The sequence below is a fragment of the Rhagoletis zephyria genome, unplaced genomic scaffold (genome assembly GCF_001687245.7).
Source record: "Rhagoletis zephyria isolate East Lansing unplaced genomic scaffold, Rhagoletis_zephyria_1.1 Rzeph_scaffold_00356, whole genome shotgun sequence".
In the NCBI taxonomy this organism is placed as follows: domain Eukaryota; kingdom Metazoa; phylum Arthropoda; class Insecta; order Diptera; family Tephritidae; genus Rhagoletis; species Rhagoletis zephyria.
Window position 1 is genome coordinate 187,207 of NW_016157440.1, and position 22,202 is coordinate 209,408.

At 33.3% G+C, this 22,202-nt stretch overlaps 1 protein-coding gene across 1 annotated transcript in view; it reads left to right on the top strand.

Annotated features, from left to right (window-relative positions):
- dpr11 (defective proboscis extension response 11) overlaps positions 1–22,202 on the top strand; it is a 163,066-nt gene that overhangs the window by 76,691 nt on the left and 64,173 nt on the right. Inside the window, exon 3 of the mRNA XM_017610960.1 lies at positions 16,682–16,752. Coding sequence (XP_017466449.1) covers positions 16,682–16,752 — 71 coding nt within the window. The remainder of the gene's footprint in view (positions 1–16,681; positions 16,753–22,202) is intronic.

Genomic DNA, 22,202 nt, shown 5'->3' on the forward strand with positions numbered 1-22,202 from the left:
GTGTCAGACAAATGAAAAAATTGGGCATATTTAGCAAGAAATAAGTGAAGAGTAAAAACATTCCTGAGTAAATTTAACATCAGAACAAATCACTGATTGACAATGTAATAAAATGGCAATTACTATTTTAGTTAAAGTTTTAGTTAAATGTAAGTGGCAACCCTCTTCGTAATATTTGCAATCTAAATCATTCTTAAAACTCTTTCGTCTGATTCCCTTATGGTGATGCCTATCTACTTCAATCACCTAATCCCTTTAATTCAAATGGAATTTGTTTTTTTAGCAGGTGGCAACCCTCTACATGTAGTTAAGAAATAAACTCTTTTCTCTTAATAATTCATTTAACTCATTAAAAAATTTGAATTTAATTCTTTAAGAGGTGGCAACTCTTAAAAATAATAAACCTCTATTGTCCACAGGTCAAGCGTTTTAATCTAACACTTCATTTTTGAAAATAGATCGAATTGGGCAGGTCTGATGGCACCGAAAAAATATGAAAAAATTATTTTATGCATTAGTAAAAAAAGCATTACTTCAAAAAATGCAAAAAATTAGCAAGCTTTTATTTCTTCTTACGAAAGCTAAAAACCCGTGCTGTTTAATAAAATAATAAAAAAATAGCATACTTTTACATATCTTTTTTAATTATTCCATTAAAATTTGCCATTTTTTGAAATTTTGATAAAAAAAAATTGTTTTTCCTCTGTTTAATATTATTCTAAGAATTTTACTCCTGCAGTTCTCCACTATCTATATGGCAATAAAAAACGTCAAATCAACATTTTAGTTCAAGGAATGTCTTTTTGACTTTATAAATTCTTAGCCCTACTTAGGAAAATGGTTACAGTTTTTCCGAAATTTCGACTTTTTTATCACAAAAGCGATAGTAAAGTATTACACGACGTTTTTTGTTTTTGTCTTTGTTATTTTTTTAATTACTATTTTTAGAATAAACTTTTTCTCAAAATGGGTAATCAGTTTTAATTAGGGTTGTGCTGCGGGTATCCGGTAGATATCCGTAATCCGACTTATCCGGCCGTTTTTCTGTTATCCGACTATCCGTCCGGATTTCCAGATTTCGATTATAGAAGATTCAATTTAAGAATCTAGTTGAGATTTTTTCTTTTGTATTTTCAAAATCAAATTTAATAGTATCTAATTTGTTATTATAGTTAAAAATTGATATATTTTTCATTATGAAAAACATTTCCGTAAAGTAACATTTCAACAACCTATTTCTATTTTCAATATAAATGCTATCCGATGCAATCAACATCCTTTTTGAGTTCACTGAACACGGTGGTTCGCAGAAATACTTCATTGTCAGTGTAAACAAATTTCAAAAATGTTTGCAATTATGCTTCCTCCAAATTAGAGGATATTGCACTTTGTGTATAAGTGGTAGCTGTAAATATTTCTCTATTTCTCCATCGTTTGGCTATCTACATCACTAGAAATACTGGAATCAGCATCAGAGCCGTTGGCGATTTAATCAATGAATGGCCAATGAATATCCTGGTGAGCTTGCTCTGCAATAGCAGCTTTCACTTCAAGGGCAGCAGTCTAGCGGATATCCGAATTCGGCTAGTTTTTTTTACCTAGTATCCGAAATCCGGTTATCCGGAAAAATCTCTATCCGGCACATCCCTAGTTCCATTTATTCCAAAATTGCATAATTTTATATGGAATTATTTTCAAGAGGCTTTCCTTTAAATTTTTATAGATTTTTTAATAGAGATGTGCGATTAATGAATTAATCAAACAAGCTGATTAACCAAAACGAGATTAATTAGTTAGTCAAAGACTCATCATTTATGATTAATCAAAGTGAGTAATTTATCCTTTAATTACCTCTTAATTAATGAGAATCTATAACTGCTTATTTTTTTGCATTTCTAAGAAAGCTGTTCGTTTGGCATTATAATTTTGTTAATAAGAATAATATGAAAATAAATCATTTACTTTGAAACTGACCTCAAAAGAAATGGGCAAAGTCACCCAGATTTAATTAAATTTTTTATGAGTAAACAGTAATTGCTTAAGATCTGATTAATCAGAATCTTATGACTAATAAAAAAATTCTTTAATCGGTTAATCGCACATCCCTATCCTGTAAGACAAAACCATATTTCAATATGCATCAATTGGTGAAAAATTTAATGTCGATTTTCGAATTTTTTAGATCAATTTACGAACCGAATCGGAACTAAATAATCAACAAAGAAACAACGCAATCGATTTAGAAACGGAATCTTATTTGCAAGTACAGTTAGTGAGGAATCACTAAATGCAGTTCGTAGCTCTAACCACTTTTTATTTTAAATATAGTCTTCATTGTCGTTGGACTTCTATTGTATATTAATGCACTGGGTATAAATTTGTTAAGTGCGTAAAAAGTAACCTAAAACTCGACAAACCTGAAACTTACTTAAGTGTCACTTCGTTGCTGTTTAAAATAATAAAATGCCGGCTAAAGTAAATGGAGGGAAGGGGGAATGAAAAAATAACTTTGTGGCTAAAGGGATTGGCATAAAGTAAGCAAAAGGAAAATAGTGTATAAATGAACGGAAAATAGCAACGGGTGCTTGATGCTGGTAGGCAGGCCAGCTGACAAGTCAAACAAATTTAATTAGGCAGAAGTGGCCTTCACGTAGCAACTGCGGCGTCAAAGCGCGAATGTAATTAAGAATATATGAAGAACGTACATTCATACATAGTTATATTCTACTTTTGTTGTAATGAGGAAAATTAATAAGGCAACGTTTAAGCGCTCGGATTACCTGGCGTTGAGTTTCATAATTACAAAAGATTATTACCCGGGATTACTGAAATAAATCGCCGGTGGGGAAAAGAACAAAATACAATATTAAAAATATAGTATATGAAAAATATGCCTGCTGTGTATGGGAAAATCTTTTGAGATGGGGACATTTTGCGTACTGGCATATTGTTGCCGCCATAAAGTAGCTGCACTGCTAAGGGCCAGTTTTTCAGTGCGAATTTAACTCTCTTTGGCGTTTAAACTAAGTTTAAACTCAGTGTGCAGTTTTTCAGTCAAATATGAACCGAGTTTAATCTAAGTTTCAACACCCAATCTGGCTGGGTTAAAACGAGTTTAAAGTAAAAGCTGTTAAGTTGTATATTTGTAGTCAGCGGCCAAAATTTAGATGAAAAAGGTGGAAGGAAATTAAAATTGATTGCGAAATACACGAAAACAGCCTTATTTCTATAGCAGTATATACATAGATAAGCAAAATGTTCATACATAAAATGAAAATTGTGCACAAGAAAATTAACAAGCGCATCTTGAGGTGGAGTTTACTTGTATAGGGCAATTTGGTCGGGCAACACATGAAGCACCTAACAAATTCTTCAAATGTCCGTTATAATCTCTGAGAACTTTAAACGCGATCGTATCAAAGTAAAAATTAAAAGGCTGTAGTTTTGTATCCGCATAAAGAAAAAACACTGTTGCCCTACAAAATAACTAAACTATGAAGCGGCCTTACACTCGCACAGAAAAATTGGTAAGTAGTTTAAACTTTGTTTAAATTTAAACTGAGTTGGTGACTAAACTTAGTTTAAACTGAGTTTAAAGCAGCACTGAAAAACTGGTCCTAAGTGCGGTTTCTATACCTTCGTTGATACTATTCATATGCGCAAATATCAGTAAATAGTTACTCATAACCTGGGCCGAAAAGTTTAAGCTTTTTCGTGGAGTCTCTTATTTTGCTCATTCAGGATTTCTAAGCTTCATTTTAATGATCATGCATATTTTGCTTATTTCAATGTATAAAGCTAAGTATGGACCTTTTAAGAAGAGTAGTGTCCAAGGAGTTTTGATATCTGATTTTTCACAGCCTGCTGTCTTACTTTTTCCTTACGGAATAATGGAACGGGCATATGTTGCTGTTAAAAACCTTGTACTCTTCACAAACAAACTTTAGCAAACCATAGTAGAAAGCGTAGCCAATTTCTAAGAACTTCGTACTGCTTAAGGAAGTTTGGCTCAATAAATTTTTCTTGACCATTTCTTTGGCGTTTGTTTTTTATTCGTCGAAATGTTTACAAACACTTTATTTGCTTTTTTAAGTAAAATAGCGAATAAATGAAATAAGTTTTAACATGTAAAAACTATCCTATTTTATTTTGTAGAATTGAACTCACTATTTAAAGAAGAACTATCGATAGTTCTCCAGCTCTAGAAAAGGGCCCTTAGCAGCGCCCGTACAGACTGAATTTTTTAGTGGCGTTCTTATCATTCGTGCCAATTTTCAGCTTTATGCGAATTATTGCATCCTTGAGAAAATCTGGCTTGACCGGGCTAATAGAAAACAATTTGAAAGATATGGTTTAAACAGAGCAGCAATTAAAAAATATTAGTTACACGAGTTATAATGTGCTTCCATTAGTTTGACAAGTGAAAAGTTTTGGAAAAAGTTGTGCTATTCTAAAAAATAAAATAAAATTTAATTGGAAAATTCCCATCGCAAAAGATTATGGGGGAATATGTACATTCATACAGTTACTAAAAAAAAATGGCCATGTGTTTATTTTTTTTTAATATTCGTAATATTTTTCGAGATAAATTTATTTTGGCTATTTTTCTATAAAAATGTTGTCCAAACACATATCAGTCCCTAAAACATATCAGTCGCAGTTGCAAACTTTATACAAAACTTTATCAAAATTTCAACTTTTTAATCTGAATCACTATTGTTGGGTATGCAGTTTTATAGCCCATGAAGTGTAAGTTTCAACCGGCTGAAAAACGCGTTCTCAAAAATCAGCGCGCTTTTTGGCCGTTTGAAACTTGAACTTCATTGGACTAAAATTGTATGGGCTATAAAACAGCATATTCGAGAATTATCTAAAGGTTCAGAGTGAAAGTTAAAATTTTTATGCAAATTTATTGAATATTCCTAAAGTTTTATAAATTTTGAAATGGTAATTTAAATGGTTTTGGTTAAAGTTTGGACGGTATTTTTATAGAAAAATAACAAACAAATTTTGCTCGAAAAATATTACGAATATAAAAAAAAAAAAAATCAACACGTGGCTATTTGTTCGAGTCACTGTATACATATATGCATATATTTATGTGTGTAGGTACTAACCGCAGAAACCATGTTGTTGTTTTGCTATTTGTTTCAAAGGCAGTCAATAATTCTCTAACGAATATACTTATAAACATATAACCCAAGGTAAAATGTGAAACGACTGACCTTCTATTAATTTGTCGCCCATTGACTTATCACTTAAAAACGCGTTAAGTTTTCAGTAATTGTGCTACGCGAGTTTATGTACATCGGAAATGAGACGAAAATGCTTCGACTTCAAAGCGATACCACTCCCTTTATTTGCAAACAATGCATTGGGGTATGTATACTGCCGCGCCTCCAATTCTTCCACCTACACTTAAAAATCGCTTTGTCAGTTATTCATTACCAAAAAAACTGCTATCAAATCTTAAATTTCAAATTACCATTCAATTCAGCCAGTAACACCTTTCAAAATACATATTTTCACCAGAAAAGCATATCCTTTGTATCGAAAAACTCATTTGCATTTAACGCCAAAGGCAAAAAATTCCATCTGGCGCTCAGACCCACATTGATGTTAATTTTCGGTGAATAGTTATTGTATGTTTTGTCTGTCGCACGGCGACACCGACTTAATTAATGAAATTTGTCGCAGCTAACGGTTGCTACCTCAAGTTTCTAACAATATACCGTTCACTACCGAAAACCGTGCAAAGTTCAGACTAGCAGGTGATTTGCATATCCTTTTGTTAGCTTAATTGGAGTGCCATTCTGTTGCAGGTGCACATGAAATGGAGATTTGTTTAGAAGGGGACATTCCTTTCATTTCGAGAGTAATGAAATAGATTCGATTTTCAAGGTTCTTAATTAAAAACATGCGTTTCAATTTGTCAGAATTTGTATAGATTTCATAGGGGAAGGAGTACGTTTGGCGAGGGATGATGAAATGGTGTTGAGATACAAGATTGTACAAAAGGATAACGAATTTTCGTAGTTGAAGAAGAAAAGTATATAATACTCCGAGAAGGAGATGGACAAAGATTAATGTTGGAGTTCAACTGCTTTATTTTGTGCACATTTATGTGCTTTCAATTATAGTTTAAGACCTATTTATTTAATGATTTTTTTTGGAATAAGTAATTGTGACCAAATACCAGTGGTTAGCGGCATCATTGATACAAGGCACTTTGATAAGTCAGTGACATAAATATTTAACAATTTTTTTTTCTCGGCAACAAGTTGATGAATTTAGTGTGCGTGTGCTTTTTTCATTTTTTCATCCCTTGTAAATAATAGGTTTATTCTGGGTATATAGCAAGTTTTTTCTCAGTAATAAACTCTTAATTCGACCCAAGTCCTTCACCAACAGAAATAGTCAGAACGATCTACATTGCAGTGAATTTATTAGATGAGGGAGCAATTTTTAACCTAATTCATGTAATTTGTCATTGAGACTGCTAACCTCTTTATTTACCAAATATGTAAAATAATAGACATGCATAATCGGAACTAATAATCCTATGTACCGCGTTTCCCCTTACTCTACATGTGCCTAAATGTATGCAATCATTTGCAATAGCAAGCCCAAACGGGATGCTTCTAATGAAATTAAAATTTTTTTGCTGCATTACAAATGCTCAGCCCTTCGAAATTTTCTGCTGGGCTATCGTTACAGCTTCGCAAATTTTACCCCAACCGAAACCAAAGATGTATACACATTATTGTGAGTTGTTAATGCGAAAGTGGAAATTTTTGTTTTCATATATACATGATTTATATTTTAAATAAGTATATATATTACGCAAATACCTCGCATAATTATCCATTTCTATTGGTTTTTGAGTCTAAATCCCGTTAAACTAATCCATGTTTCTTGCCAGATAAAACCAATGTTGCTTAAGTAGCTAAAGGAAATTTTGCCCAAGCTGAGCGTTCTTTTGTCGCTCGTTTACAAAAAAATTCAGCTATTTTCTGGCTGGTGCACAGTGGGAGAAATGAAAAAAGGATGGCCAATATTCCAAAAACCAAAGTTGTCCGCCTGTTGAAAAACATGTTAATTTATCAAGAGGGAGGTCCATTGCGTAGTTGATGAAAAGTATAAGGCACCCTTTTTTTTGTATCTTCTTCACTAGAGCAGTGTGAACTTGCTATTCTCACTAAAGTTTGTGCTGCTTTTCTCACTGGCTCTAAAATTGTGTGTGAGAAAATTTCATGTTATAGCTACTCGCTGTGTATATTTTTATACCCGCACACTTGTGCACAAGGGTATATTAACTTTGTTCATATAACGGCTGTTTGTAACAGCCAATACAAATCGAGATAGATATAGACAAATGTATACATAAATGATCAGGATGAAAAAAGAAATCGATTAAGCCATGTCTGTCTGTCCGTCCGTCTGTCCGTCCGTCCGTGTACACGATAACTCGAGCAATCTCAACGAAATTTTAGGTTGGTACTGATAATGGGCGAAATCGGACTGTAACCACGCCCACTTCCCATATAACGGTAATTTTCAGAAAAACGAAAACTGCGATATTTTTGTAACTACTGAAGATTATTCACTCAAAATTTATATTTGCAATAAATTTTAGACGAAAAATAGGATTATTATAAATTTTTGGAAAATGGGCGAAGCCACGCCCACTTATGGTTGCATATGTATATCTTGTTAATTTCTTCCAAACGTGGCACAGTTGTTGGCCTTGGTACAGCATAGCAAATGGCCAAAAAATTTTAAAATCGGACAATAACTACGCCCACGTCCCATATAACGGTAATTTAGAGAAATACAAAATCATCGATAAATTAGAAAATATTAAAGATAATTTATTCAAAATTGATGCTTGCAACAATTCTTAACCAAGAAATACGCTTATTATAACATTTTGGGGAATGGACTTAGCACCGCCAATTTGTACCAAACTTGACATGGTTATTACGCTTGCCACATAAAAGCAAAACGTTGAAAATTATTGAAATCAGACTAAAATTGAGGCCGCTTTTCATATAACGGTAAATTTCAGAAATGCTTGAAACTTCAATATTTCGAAATTTAAGGACGAAATAAAGTGAAAAAACATATATTTAATAATTGCGCCGGGTATTTAATGTTCGGCTCGCCCGATCTTAGACTTTCTTACTTGTTTAAACTTGTTTTTATAGCTTATGATTACAAAAGTCAAATTTGAACCTTTTGTGCTAAACGAGCAACGTTTAGCTTTATTTACATCTTATCTTATCAAAAGGGTACCCCGTTATTCCATTATGTCTAAACGACTTTTAATTCAAAATATCTCAAAAACTAAAGCTAATCTAATATTTCTAATTTCAGATTATGATTCTGTGCCGCAAAGACTTTTTATATTTTATTCTACGTCCACTTTGTTACTTTTGTCCAAATCAGAATTTATGACCCCAAAAGAGTCCGAAATGAGTCAGTCTGGTTGACTGGTCTTAGAATCATATTTATAACGAACGAAAGACTTTTTTTTCTCTCATCAATTCTTAGCTCCCGAAATTGTTGTAATGGTGAATACAGTCCATATTATTTAAAATTTTTCCTCAAAATTGTAGGCGTTATAATTGCAACAGATTTCGTTAGCGACAAAAGCGTTGAATACAAATTAGCGTAAAATGAAACTTATTTCGGTTTCCAAATGTAAATTCGAATTTAGCGATCTAAGTACCAGATGCCTTTATACATATATATATATATATGTGCGTCAAATGTATATTTCCAGTTAAAAATCCAACATTCATTTAATTCGAAATGAAGCAGTCGAAATTAGCCCATTTCTATGCGTATAAGTCCATATCAATTACGCCACTTAACAAACGTACTATTATATTAGTCTGTGCGAAATGTGCTTATTTGTACATACATATATATATATGTATGTATGTATACTTGTAAATTTTGGATGTACGTACATACGTACATGCAATGGTTTTTACCACCGCTTTTTTTTAATTATTTTGTTGTATTTACGTTCATCGCAGTCGGTCGCTGCATTGGCCTTCTCATCCAGCCGACATCGAATATTCTCATTCATTCGATACGCTAATGTCGATTAGTATTATCCACATTAACAATTTCAGCCAATTTTGCAGCCGCTAATTAGACAAAGTAATTACAATGGCAAGTGATTCCACCATAGTTACGCACAAACACAACTGGAATGAAAGCATCCCCTGTGGGGAGAATCTCTAGTTCTGAATTGGCGCGCTTCTATCGCGTTTAGACCCAGTACTGGTTCGCGATAAATCGCTTTTGCATGCAAACAACTGGCGAATTTAACATGGCGATATCCTAGGAAGTGTCAATTGCGCTCCGCTGCATCCATTTTTCGATAATTCCGAACTACATATTCCTGAATTCTATTGTTCCGAACCAGTTCTAAAATCTACAGACGAAAGAAAAAATTATCATGATTTTTCAATCTTTTCGGTTCTTTCGTGTCTTCGATTTTAAACTACTATTTTCAAAGAAATGTGTTTTTAAATTTGAAACTAAATTTGTTTGAATGATTGTAAGAAATGTACGGAGGTGCTTGCTGTTATTGGTTAGATTCCAGAAGGTCCCAAGATGTGAAAATGTTAACACAAATTTTTGTTTTGTATTACCAAGCTATGGAAAAGCATCTGGGATGTGCAGAATGAAAGCGTGTTGCAACAAAAATGCCGCAAAACACATATCTATGTAAAGTAAACAATCACCCACTACATACCTTTTTCGATAGTTCCGAACTAGTTCTAAATTCGACAGCTTAGATATAGATTTCTAATGGAAAAAGTAAATAAATTTTTTTTTTTAAGTACCCCATTTCGCTGATTTTTGACTGGTGCGGATCTAGTTACTATCGGACTGGTTCGTTTTTGGCAATCAAGATCTATTACGGAGCTAGAAATTTAATTTACTAGTTCGCGGTTTCCCTGCAGGGTCATCACTAATATAGTGTGATTGTGAGCTGCAGCAACAAATATGTATGCACCAAATGTATTTAATTTAAGGCTTACCACGAATACGGGCGTTCAATGAATTTTATTCGAGGAGTATGTGTGTGTGCATAAGGCCAGGATTATGGGTTAAACTCTACTCATCGATATACAGTTACGGATTCTGTTTAATTACATTGTAGGTGGGAAAATGAGAAATGTTTTTGGTGGTAACTTTAATTTGTGGGTGGATGCATGCACTGCTTTCTTTGCGACCAGCAGAGAAACCAAATCGCTTTGCAGTCTAGAGAAAAATTTTATTGAAACTGAGAATTTTTAATGAAAAAATAAGGCGTGGAAATAGGTAAAAAATAAATTTGTGTGCAAAAATGCGGTTGGAGGATGTTCTGATGTACAAAATTAATAGGATAGAGCTGATCTGACTTTATTATACTAAAATTTAATGCGCTATAAAATTCAATAAGATAATTTATTCTAAAAACTCTGATTAAAGAGTTTGATATTTTGATGAAGCTTTGTGGAATTTGCGTGATAAATAGGTACTTGTTGAAACGCCCACAATAGTGCTTGTATTGGTGTTGTGCGGTTCCGAGAATTTAAAGGGAATTAGGGTCGGTTGCTAAATTGCTTAATAAAATATTTAAAGATTTTTACTATTTTTTTTCAAAAAATCAATTAATAGTAGTTTTATATTCTTGTTGTAAAGTAAAGAAAATAAATAAATAAATAATAAATTTTTAAGTGAGATTTTTTGAAACGAATTCTGAAATAGGGCGTTTTTCAACCAAATTCTGAAATAAGACATTTTTGAAAGGTTGTTTGAGATAGGGCGTTTTCGAACTGGCTGCCGAGATAGGTCGATCTTCCACTCAGCAGTCGATATGTATTACCGAGTTTTGAGTTGACCTACGAAATTTTGCTCAGTTCGAGCCACTATTAAATGAGCTTCGCGTGTAAGCGGCTACCCAACGCACAGCATTACAAAAGTAGAAGTCCGTGCCTTTAAGCTACTTATGTACTATGTCTCTGCAAGCCTCGTTAAGCCATTCAAGTGAGAGGTGATTAGTATTGCCATAGTCATTGTCTATTCATTACTGCCTTTGATTTTCTTAGTTCAGAGCAAATATGTAATTGTTATTGTCGCTGACAAATTATGCAAATCTCGAAGCCAATAACTTACTCACCTGGCAGGAGTGCAATGGTTGGGTCAAAGTTGAATTAAGTCCAAGAGATTAACCTGAATATGTTGGTGGTTCAGCAAGAATTACATAGAGGAGGACTTCTGCTGATAATTACGGGTTCGCTGTCAGCAAATAATAAACCGATACAAAGGTAGCGGGAGGGAAATGGAGTTAATTCATGTTATATTAAATTTGTTTCCGTTATTGTAGTCGCTGTTTTAATTATGGTGTATGCGCCAGTACCTGCAATAATTTACAAATAACACGAGAAAACAAGGAAATACTCTTTAAGCAAATAAAGAGGGTTTTTGATTTAAATATGTTTTGTTTTAGTTGTTCTGTTGCCAAAAATTCTTACCTAAGCAACGTAGTTATGTTGGCCTTCGCATCCTAAGAAGTTAATAGCGCCAACTTTTGTCCCTGTTTCACGAATAGATGCCTGGAAGATAGAAAAGTAGAATAATAAATATTTAGCGCCCTCATATTTATTTTATTAATTTTTTAGCGGAATTTCTTCTCCGATCTGTGGTATGCGCCTTGATATTATCTATCACACAAATAAAGTGACCAACATTTCTTGCCGAAATACGAACGCTATAAAAAACCGGTTTGAATGTTGCTCTCACCAGGAGTCAAAACTAAGTTCTACCGGGCGGAAGTTCACACCTCGTAGGTACCACTTAACGAGGAGTCAAAAGATATTCTCTGTCCTGGACATAACATCCAGTGAACATTATGTCTATTCATTCATTTATGATGTAAGCCGAAGAAAAAGGTTCCGGACCATGAAATACTTGCAACACAACTACAACACTGGTCTGATGCGTAAGCCAATCAAAGTACTTATAAGGAAACTTAAGTGCATAGATGAGCGTTTTCCGTTAAAGGAGGGCCAAGAATGATCACTTTCCCACAGGATGAAAAGTTTTCCCGTACATTGGCTAAATGAGGCGTGTGATCTCTTGAATATCGTTGAAATGAAGGATGTGGTCGAATCTTTCCGTTTCAATTCGCACTTTTCCAATTAGACTTAATATTTATGAACTGGTTTCTTTCAGTCTTAAAAGGTGTTCACATGAGGCGATTTTACAGGAAACTTTTAGTTTAAAGCAGCAATCGTCGCCGTTCAACTAATTGCTTCCACTGAAGTTGGGAGGTACCCAACTTTTGATTCAACCAATCGCCTCTAAAGTTGCCTGTAAAATCGCCTCATGTAAACACCTTTTAAGACTGAAAGAAACCAGTTCATAAATATTAAGTCTAATTGGAAAAGTGCGAATTGAAACGGAAAGATTCGACCACATCCTTCATTTCAACGATATTCAAGAGATCACACGCCTCATTTAGCCAATGTACGGGAAAACTTTTCATCCTGTGGGAAAGCGATCATTCTTGGCCCTCCTTTAACGGAAAACGCTCATCTGTGCACTTAAGTTTCCTTATAAGCACTTTACTGGTCCAATAACGGCCGCCCCGAGCAACATCGACCCTCCAGTTGTCGATCGCAAGATCGCATTAAGGGTGAAAATATAAGCCTTCGTATTAGCCATCTGAAAAGTAAATTTGTATAAAATAAACATTGCACTTAAGCAGACCACGCACATAGGGTTTCTATATATTTCGGCTGCAGCACCATCCATTGGGTAAATTTTCTGCAAAATAAGCGATATGAGAAATTCAGTTTGTATGGGAGGTGCCATGCTCCCTTTTCCAATACCTGCCGCTTTTCGTCATGAGCACGGTATTAATAACATGTAGCTGTGTAAAATTTCAGGATGCTAATTTAAGCGGTTCCAGGGCTAAGCGATATGAGAAGTTCAGTTTGTATGGGAGGTTCTCTAATGCTCAATGCAAACTCAACGCAATTAACCCATTGCCGCACACTGGCCATACGAGGACACCTCTTCACATAGCCACATCTTTGTCTTAAACATCGACAACTGATAATAGTATTTCAATTATTACATATATATGGCTCAAGTATATGTAAAAAAAAACATTGTGCTTGTGTCAAAAAAAGCGTAGTTTGAAGCTCTTCAAAGTTAGCCATTTCACTGAGCCAATTTTTCTGGAGTATTTATATATATTTGTTGGGTATATTGTAACGCTAAAATTAAATATTTTTGCTGAAATATTAGGTGGAGTGTGCGCAAGCTTTTAGAAGTGTTATTGTGTTGAAAATTATCAAAAGAAGATTAAAAAGGCATAGTTTTATATAAATAAGTACCGGATTTGATCTACACAAGTCGTTGTAAAAATTTAAAGCATTGGCACTCCCACTCTCATTCCGCAAACTGAAGATATTGTCGTATAGAACCAGGATTTCTTTTCTAGAATAAGATATTAAAATATCACCTTTTTAGATACAATTTTCATACCAAACATTTTGTGTTTTTCGACCCGCCCTAATGCATATCACAGTCAGATGTATATGCCATGTCAACAATCCCATAAGTTGTCTGCAGTCCCATCTGCTCAATGATTGGAGCGGGCAACGTGGGTTTTGCCCACCTGCCCACCTGCCCCCTGGAAGTTGGAAAATAATTGAAAGCGTATTTGCGTCGCATAAAAAAAGTATTATTTACTTGAAAAATCAAGAACCAAATTGTTTCGCTCTGCAAATCAAATCACAAATAAAAAAAAATATTATTTATGATTTAACTTATTCAAAATCATACAACCCTGATTAAGAGTCTGATCTACAATACGACAGATGCATAGTTGATTATGGGTCTTACCATAAGTCATAAGTACTAAGTCTTTTTGTATCCAGTATTTAGTGTTGTTTAAGTTTCTAATTACTTCAGTATGCGGTGGTAATCGACTCCAAACTCTCTTTGTACGTGGTGCTTCGTCTGTTGGAACTAACTACATACTTTTTACTTAAATAGTATTTTGTGCTTTGAAAACACCGTGCGACAGTAAATTTTACACACAAAAAAAATAATATATTCGCAAAAATGTGGCCATATAATAGTAAAACTGCGGAATTAGTTTTTCTTTCTGAGTCAGGATTTTTTCTAAAAGGACTTTAAAATTAAAACATAATTTAAAAAAATTATTTAAAAAATTCAGTGCAATATATGGGTATCATATCAAAGAAAAAATTCTGTAGAATTATAATGGAATACATTTTTTGGTGCATAAGGAGGAATCGGTATGAAAAATGTCCTTTACAAATTTCGTCCTTAAATATCCTTGAAAATTTGCAATATATATATATTTTTTAATTCATGTTTGAGGACTAATATACGCACAACCTCATCACCGAATTTCGTCCGGCAAACTTTATTAACTTTAAAAAAAAAATTATTAAAACCGTATTTGAATATCTATTCATCCATGTAAACCAAAAGACTTTATTGTTTTAAAATCCCCCAGAATTTTATCTCTCATTTGTTACCCATATTGTTATTCTACATACATTCAACTAATTTTTTTAAATATTTGTTTGAATTAATTATATCTTTAAATTTTAAAGTCCTTTGAAAAAAGATCCTGACGTCAGAGTGAAAAACTAAAAACGCAGTTTTACTATGTTGTCCGATAGCTTCGTGACTGTATCGATTCTTTCTTGTGTTTCGAATTTTTCTTTTTGTTTTTGTCGCACGGTGAAATAGGTAAATACTATCACACACATAATACTTAAATACATTTGTAATTAGTACTCAGTATATGGTAAATACAATGTTGCCCATGACTGGTACATACATACATATGTACGTAATTGCATTGGTGTACCGCACACTTCAGCCGTTTAATTAAGTGCCCGGTGAATTTTCGTACTCTTGAGTGCAAGTAAAAATTAAATCTCTCATATATGCTCATTCAAACTTACATACACACACGAACATATCGTTACATTTATATAGAAAAGCCTTAACTAATTTTCTTTCGAAATAGAGCGTTGAACCAAATTCGTTAGACTGCTCTTTAAGGACTTAACACCAAGGACCGAAAATAATGATTATTTCAAACATTTCAATAAAAAAAAATCAAAAGGTTCAAAATATCGTAGAACAATTTCAAGTATATAAATGTGCAAGTTTTTTCATGCTCCGTATGAATCTCTTACGACTTCAAATTGTTTGAGCGATTTCTATAAAAATTATAACTAAGAATAACATTTCGATTTTATATTAATCGCTCAAAAAAAAACATCATATATCGAGTTATATCGTCATAATCAAAAATAAAATTAAATTTAGTTAGGGTGAGTTGAGATGACTTGAGGTGGGCTGAGTTGAGGTGTGGTGAGTTGAGTTTAGGTGAAGTAAGGCGTTTTGATTTTTCGATCTGCCAAAAAAAAAATAAAACTCAAAAGTTAATTTTTATTTCTGAGAAAAAATATAACTCTCAAGAAATGAGTTATATTTTCGATCAAAATAATAAAACTTAAAGAATAATCATTATCTTTGATGAAAAAAATAAAACTCGAAAAGTAATGATTACTTCTGATGAAAAATATAAAACTTATAATAAAATGATTACTTTTTGAACAAAAAGAAAACAACTCACAAAATAATTATTATTTCAGAGCAAAAAAGTAACGCTCGAAAAATGAGTTTTATTTTTGATCAAAAAACTATAACTCAACAAATGATTGTATTTTCTGAGTAATAGAGTAAAACTCAAAATGTGATTATTATGATTGATCGCAAGTATTAAAATCTCAAAGTAATGATTAAAAGTTAATTTTTTTGATAAAATTCATAATGATTACGGTCCCTGCATAACAGAAAAAAACTCAGTGCGTGTAGTCCCTACGCGCGGAAGAAGTGAAACTTAATAGAGGAAATTCTTCATCTTCATCTTCATCTTCATCTTCATCTTCATCTTCATCTTCATCTTCATCTTCATCTTCATCTTCATCTTCATCTTCATCTTCATCTTCGAACGATACAGATTTTATGACGTGGTGTTAAATATTTAACGCAACCATCTCCGAACTCGATTAAGAAGTTTCACTTCAATAAAAACATAGTTTCAGTGTTTATTAAAAAACTTTGCTTTGAAGAAATAAGAAATTTAGTTTTTATAGAGTTGTATAATTACGCTGTAAAGAAACAAAAATATTAGATAGGGTCTTTCCATGCTAACGATATGTGTAGTGTACATTGTACACACGTACACGAATATTATTTATGTATTTAGTAAGGTAGACGGAGCTGTTTCAACTCGAGAGGATTTTATCGCATTCATTTTGAGGGATATCTTTCCAGCGATTTTCCACAATTTGGAATCGGGCCATAATAAAGGCGCTACAAAGCAAACCCGATTTGACTGCTTCTACCTTGTGACTCGAGAGATGATTAATTATTAAGTGTTTTTACGGGACCCAGCATAATGTACATACATACATACAGACAGTTTTATATTGAATTATGGAACAATTGAAATTGATACCAAAATATGCATGCATACATTTGAACATGGATATAAGTACATATATATATAAATTAAATGATTTTTCATCAATTTTGTATATTTTATTTCCAGGTGAAGCAGCTCGGCAACAAATCAGTGTCCTGGGTGCGAGTTCGTGATGGTCATATACTCACCGTTGACAGGTAATTAAACTCTTTATAACGTTTACACGTTTTATATTGATTTGGTTGTATTTTTGTTTAGGTGCTTCTACACTTATAGTTCAATTTAGATAAACAGGGTCTTATTGTATTGATATACGGTCAGACTTCGAACACCAAGAATGAAACCGGAAGAAAGTAGTTTTCTTCATGTTGATGTACCGAAAGTAAACATTTTAGGATTTTTTTTTATTATTATGCAAACTTGTCGATAAATCATTGTATAACTCTTAAATTGTTTATCCGGTTGAAAATCTCTTTGACGCAGATGATAGCAAATTTAATAGCCTCTACTAAAACAGAAATTTAAGACTGGCCACATACATTCAAAGAAAATAGCAATCAGATCTCGAAAATCCGTAATTCGACTATATCTCCCTGTAGTGAAATGTAGTAGTTGTAAACTACTTCACAACTAGTATGAACCGCATGCCCAACTAGTCAGCCAACTATCTTTTTTCCATGCAATCAACTGGTATTTTTAACATGGGGATGTCCTACGAGCTGGAAATTGTCAGATTTCGGACAGAAATATACCAGTCCCATACTAGTTCAAAATAGACAGAAAAATACTAGTCCAATTATGGACCAATACCAATACTTTGGGAGTCAAAAAGTAAAATTAATTCATGAATATACAATAAAGGACTTTTGATTAAGTACACTTTAATATATTACACATTTTTATTTAGCAGCTTTAGATTTGTCAATAATTAATTTTGAACTTTTTGGGTATAAATTAAAGGAAAACTAGATACGTTTTTAATGCACTTTTCAGTAAATGTTATATTTTTATCTTTTCTTAATAATATTAAATATGCAATAGAAAACATTTGAGTTCAAAATAAAATAAATAGTTTAGTTAATTTTCGACTGAACTTAAATAAAAATAAAAGTTTTCATTAAATTAAATTAAATTGATTAACTTTACACATTTCAGCACTTTCTTTTTAAAATTTCAATTCATGAACTATTAAATATTCTTAATTTTTGTCTATAGTTTGGCTTTGTGGTCGTTCATTGACTTTAATCAAAATGATCAAAAATAACAAAATAATCATGTAATTAAAATTAATGAATAAATAAACAATTTTTAATTAATTATTACTCATTAAAAAGGTGCTCGTATTGGTATTTAATCATTAAACGGTTATCCCAAAAAAAACATGCTTTAATTAATAATCATTAAGATTATTAATCATTATTTGACAAGTCTGGTAAAATTGAATATGTACTCGCTTTAATGGTATACAATATACCCAAAATAAAGAATAAATCGCTTTCTACTTGGTACAAGTCTATCTAAGTAATTTTCGAACTAATTCGGTTTCAGTCAGGAAATTCTAGTTGTAAACTAGTATTTTTCCTGATTACAAGCTATTGATCACAATCAATTTCAATTTCAATTTGTAAAATTGCAGTTTTTAAGTAAATCGGTTAGTTAACAAAGGGCATTCAAGTCAGCGTTTTCTTGAAATGAAAAGTTTAATGCAGCTCGGTTCATTTAAAGGAGCTCCGTTGAATTGGTTCCCTTCGGTAATTAACTGATTCACATATGTTGTACTTTTATTGGTTGATATACATAAATATGTATATATGTATGTACAACAATTTATATGAATTCAATTGGTCTTGCATATAAAATGACGGATATAAAATTATCGTTTTTTCAAGCCGTTCAAACTTACATTGCAATTAATGGGAATTTATTAAATTCGGTTGTTTTGAGTGTACATTTCCCTGAAGCGCAACCATTTCAGTACCAAAGGCACACTAACCACCTTGGTAAAGCCGAAACCTACCTAAAATCTCTGCTGTTCTTTGGGTCCCGGCACCCGGTTGAAACGCAACTCCACATTGAACCCTTGCGACTTCTACCCGCATTTAGGAATTAAACCACCGCCCCCGCGATTCTCCCCGAATACGTACCTCAGTCTAGAACAGACTGGAATAGTGCTCGCCAGCCAGACTTGCTTGACCAGCTCGACTCACGCGACTTACTAAAGTTACCAAAATACACATGCTTGACCCCACAACTAGTCAGCTTCACTTTTCCGCCATTGTCAAACCACTGACACTGCCTCCCTCAGAGAACTGCTCTACCTTGTTGCTACCCATAAACAACTTCAATTATCATACTGCTCGTCCTACTTCGCTCACAAGTCTAACTGATCTCATTCCACCCCGGTTGTCCCGTCCGGAGTGAAAATCGAATTTAACCCTTGTTAGAGTCGCTTGTGTCACCTCATTCATACTGCTCGTCTCACAAATCTCGCAGGTCTTACTAGCTTTACTGGGGAGTAAACTACAGTCCGGGATGTGAAGGCATGCAGTATTACTCCTTTTCCGGTTTTCTACACCCGCTCGAGTTGCTTGACGAACCACATCTTGCAAATCTAACCAGCTGTACGATCTTACATGTGCATCAAGCTTGTCTTTCAGCCTAGTTTGTCTCACTAGCTTTGCTTATCTAGCCAACGAACACACTCCAGGGGCATCTGTTCCCCGCGGGTTCCTTTTTTATTTAGAAGTCTTAGGTATGACTTTCGAAAGCCATAGACTCTTCTGCCAATTGAGGCTCCAACCGACTCAGGATTGGTAGCCTTTGACTGGGGTACCCTGGATTGTGACACCCGTAGCCCCGCTAACGCGGAACCCCCTGGGTGTGGCGGTACGGTAATATCCACATAGGAAACTGTGTAAGCTCATGTCTTACACAGGTTTCCATGCGGAGCCTCCCTCTTAGTTCATGCTGACATGGAAGTCCCTAAGATCTCCCATGTCACTACTTAAGATCAGCCCCTACGGCAAGGAGACCAACGTTTGGCTGATCAAAGAAAGTGAGTGCGACGAAAACGTTCGAATAGAATATTATAGACCATAAATTATGCAGAAAGTATATACTTTCCAATATTTGTAGTTCGGAGATCCGCCGATTAACTTTCAATATATACGTTATTCATATCTTTATCTATTTATTTATAAAGTTCTTTAACAGTAATTTAAAGGCTTAACGTGTCTTATTTTAGAAGAAACAACAAACAAAAATAAGATTAATATGCATTACAATGTCAGCATCCAAGTGAAATTGTATCATGCAAAAAACCGAAGAAGATTCACATCAATAAAAGAAACGTTTATTTACAAAAGATGAAATTGTTTGCCAAAAATGGCTGCAAGTTGTATATATGGGGACTCTTTATTAATTACAGAGTGAACAGTAATTAACGGGTTGACTTGGTGAAACGATCAATACTTTAATGCTTTTACCTAAATTTGTGTCTGAAAGTTATTTAAAAATCTTTTTGTTTCATTGTCTTATTATTATTATTATTATAAAAATTTGAAACTGTAACACTAAAAAAATAGCTGATCTCTTGACTTGATTTTGAAACCACACTACTTTTAATCTACAAGTTGTGGAAACCGTTATTTCGTTAATATTTTAAGATGCTTAAAATCGAGATTGCTTTTATGGGTACATTGAACTTACCTAGTGATACTACACATATAACCCAATTTCTTAGATTAACATTATTCCAAAGTAACTAATGGCAATTTCGTTTATACCAAAAAAGGTTACTTTCCCTTTGCCCTCTAGGCACAAATGCTAAGAAGAGGGCAATGAGAAGGCAACATTTTTTATAGAAACGAAAACGCCTATATTTTATCTCTTTGTGCATATATTTTATCGACGAATCGGGTTATTTTGAAAATTTGAATAGTTTCTGGTACATATTTACAATTTAGATCGGCATATTCCTGCCCAAAGGATTGCGAAAGGGTTCATTGCATATTAAAACTGTATACTTAAAATAAACAAATACTTCTTAGCCAACTAAATATAGAAATCGAAGATTTGAACCAATCATTGCTTGAATGGTACGCCAACACCATTTAAAGAGCTTCTTGTCAGAAATTTCACTCATTGGGACCTCTGGGCAGGAATAGTTTGAGTAAAACTTTGTTGATCACGAGTTCCCACCCTTTTAGCCTTCCTCGGCTCCGTCGCTGAAACCTACTTAGCTATCACTCGGACACTGAGTTCACAACGTTGGCAATTCGATGATATATGCCAGGACTAATTGAGACTGAGCTCAGAAGCTCCAATAATTCCTCGTTTGAGAAGTTATCGAAAGATTCGGATTTTCCTATTTTAAACTTAATTTAAATTTTCTGCTCTTTGTCTACTATTTACTCATTTATGATTTGTTGAAACAAATGATTTATAGCCGACAAACATTACCTTGGCTTCTCTATCACTATATCTACCTACTATAATAATAAATGTGACTAAATAAAACTTTTGTCCGCTTTGGAAATAATCCAGTATATTCTTGAAATAATTGTCATTCAACTTGGGAAGGTGCATAGAGTGGTAAAAGATTGTCCATTAAATACATCCAATTTTCCATTAAATGTAGATACATTTTAGGAGTATTTACAATTCATTTATCAAAAGGCACTTGTCAACCCACGTCTGCAGTATCGACCTAACTAACAGTTGTACAATCTCTTTACTCTATGTACGCACCTGGCACACCTACGTACGTACATATGTATTATAGATTACCTATGTATATATTTATGTATGCATGTATAGATGATTGTATGCTTTGTTGAGATATTATTTAGTATTCGTAATGATAGTGTTTACTACTGATATGGACATACATAAATGTATGTAATTAATTGTAAGGAGCTGTCATTTCCGATATTATAAAACACACTACAATTTTCATAATAACACTTTTGGTGTTGGCATAACCGCATATTTGTGGGCAGGGTGCGTCTATTGTTCGAGTAAATAACTGAAATTGAAACTGCATTTGTATAAGACGACTCAACTATTCATAAACATCTAGGCCTGGGTGTAAATATTTATGTATGACTAGCTGGAATTTGCCTTTAACTAATTTCATTATTATACTTAGCGGAATTTCACATACATTATTTATTTTTTTTGATAAATACATGTTTACATTCTCATATTGAGGGTATGTGGATGCCAGCCCTTCTCTAAAACATTCATCTAATATTATCGATTAAATGAAATGGTTTAAAATCAAGTATTCAGATCGCCTCTAAACATAGTTTTTGTGGCTGATGTCAGTCAACTTATTTTTAAAATGCTTTCCTAATACTAAATTGTTTCATTATATCATAGTTAATTTAAAAAATTTGTTATCAATCGTTCAGCCAGAATAGGCACGAACTCTCGAACGCCTTATTAACGAAATCCAGATAGATGCAGATATCTTGCTATTTTAGTAAAATAGTATACGATTTTTATACAATTTTGGCTAATAGATCTAGTATAAGTACGGTGACCATCCGTCCTTTATTTTAAAGGGCAGTCCTTTATTTTAACCCACTGTCCTTTATAAATTTTTTTAAAATAAGGCACACCTTTTGTCCTTTATTTCTTAAAC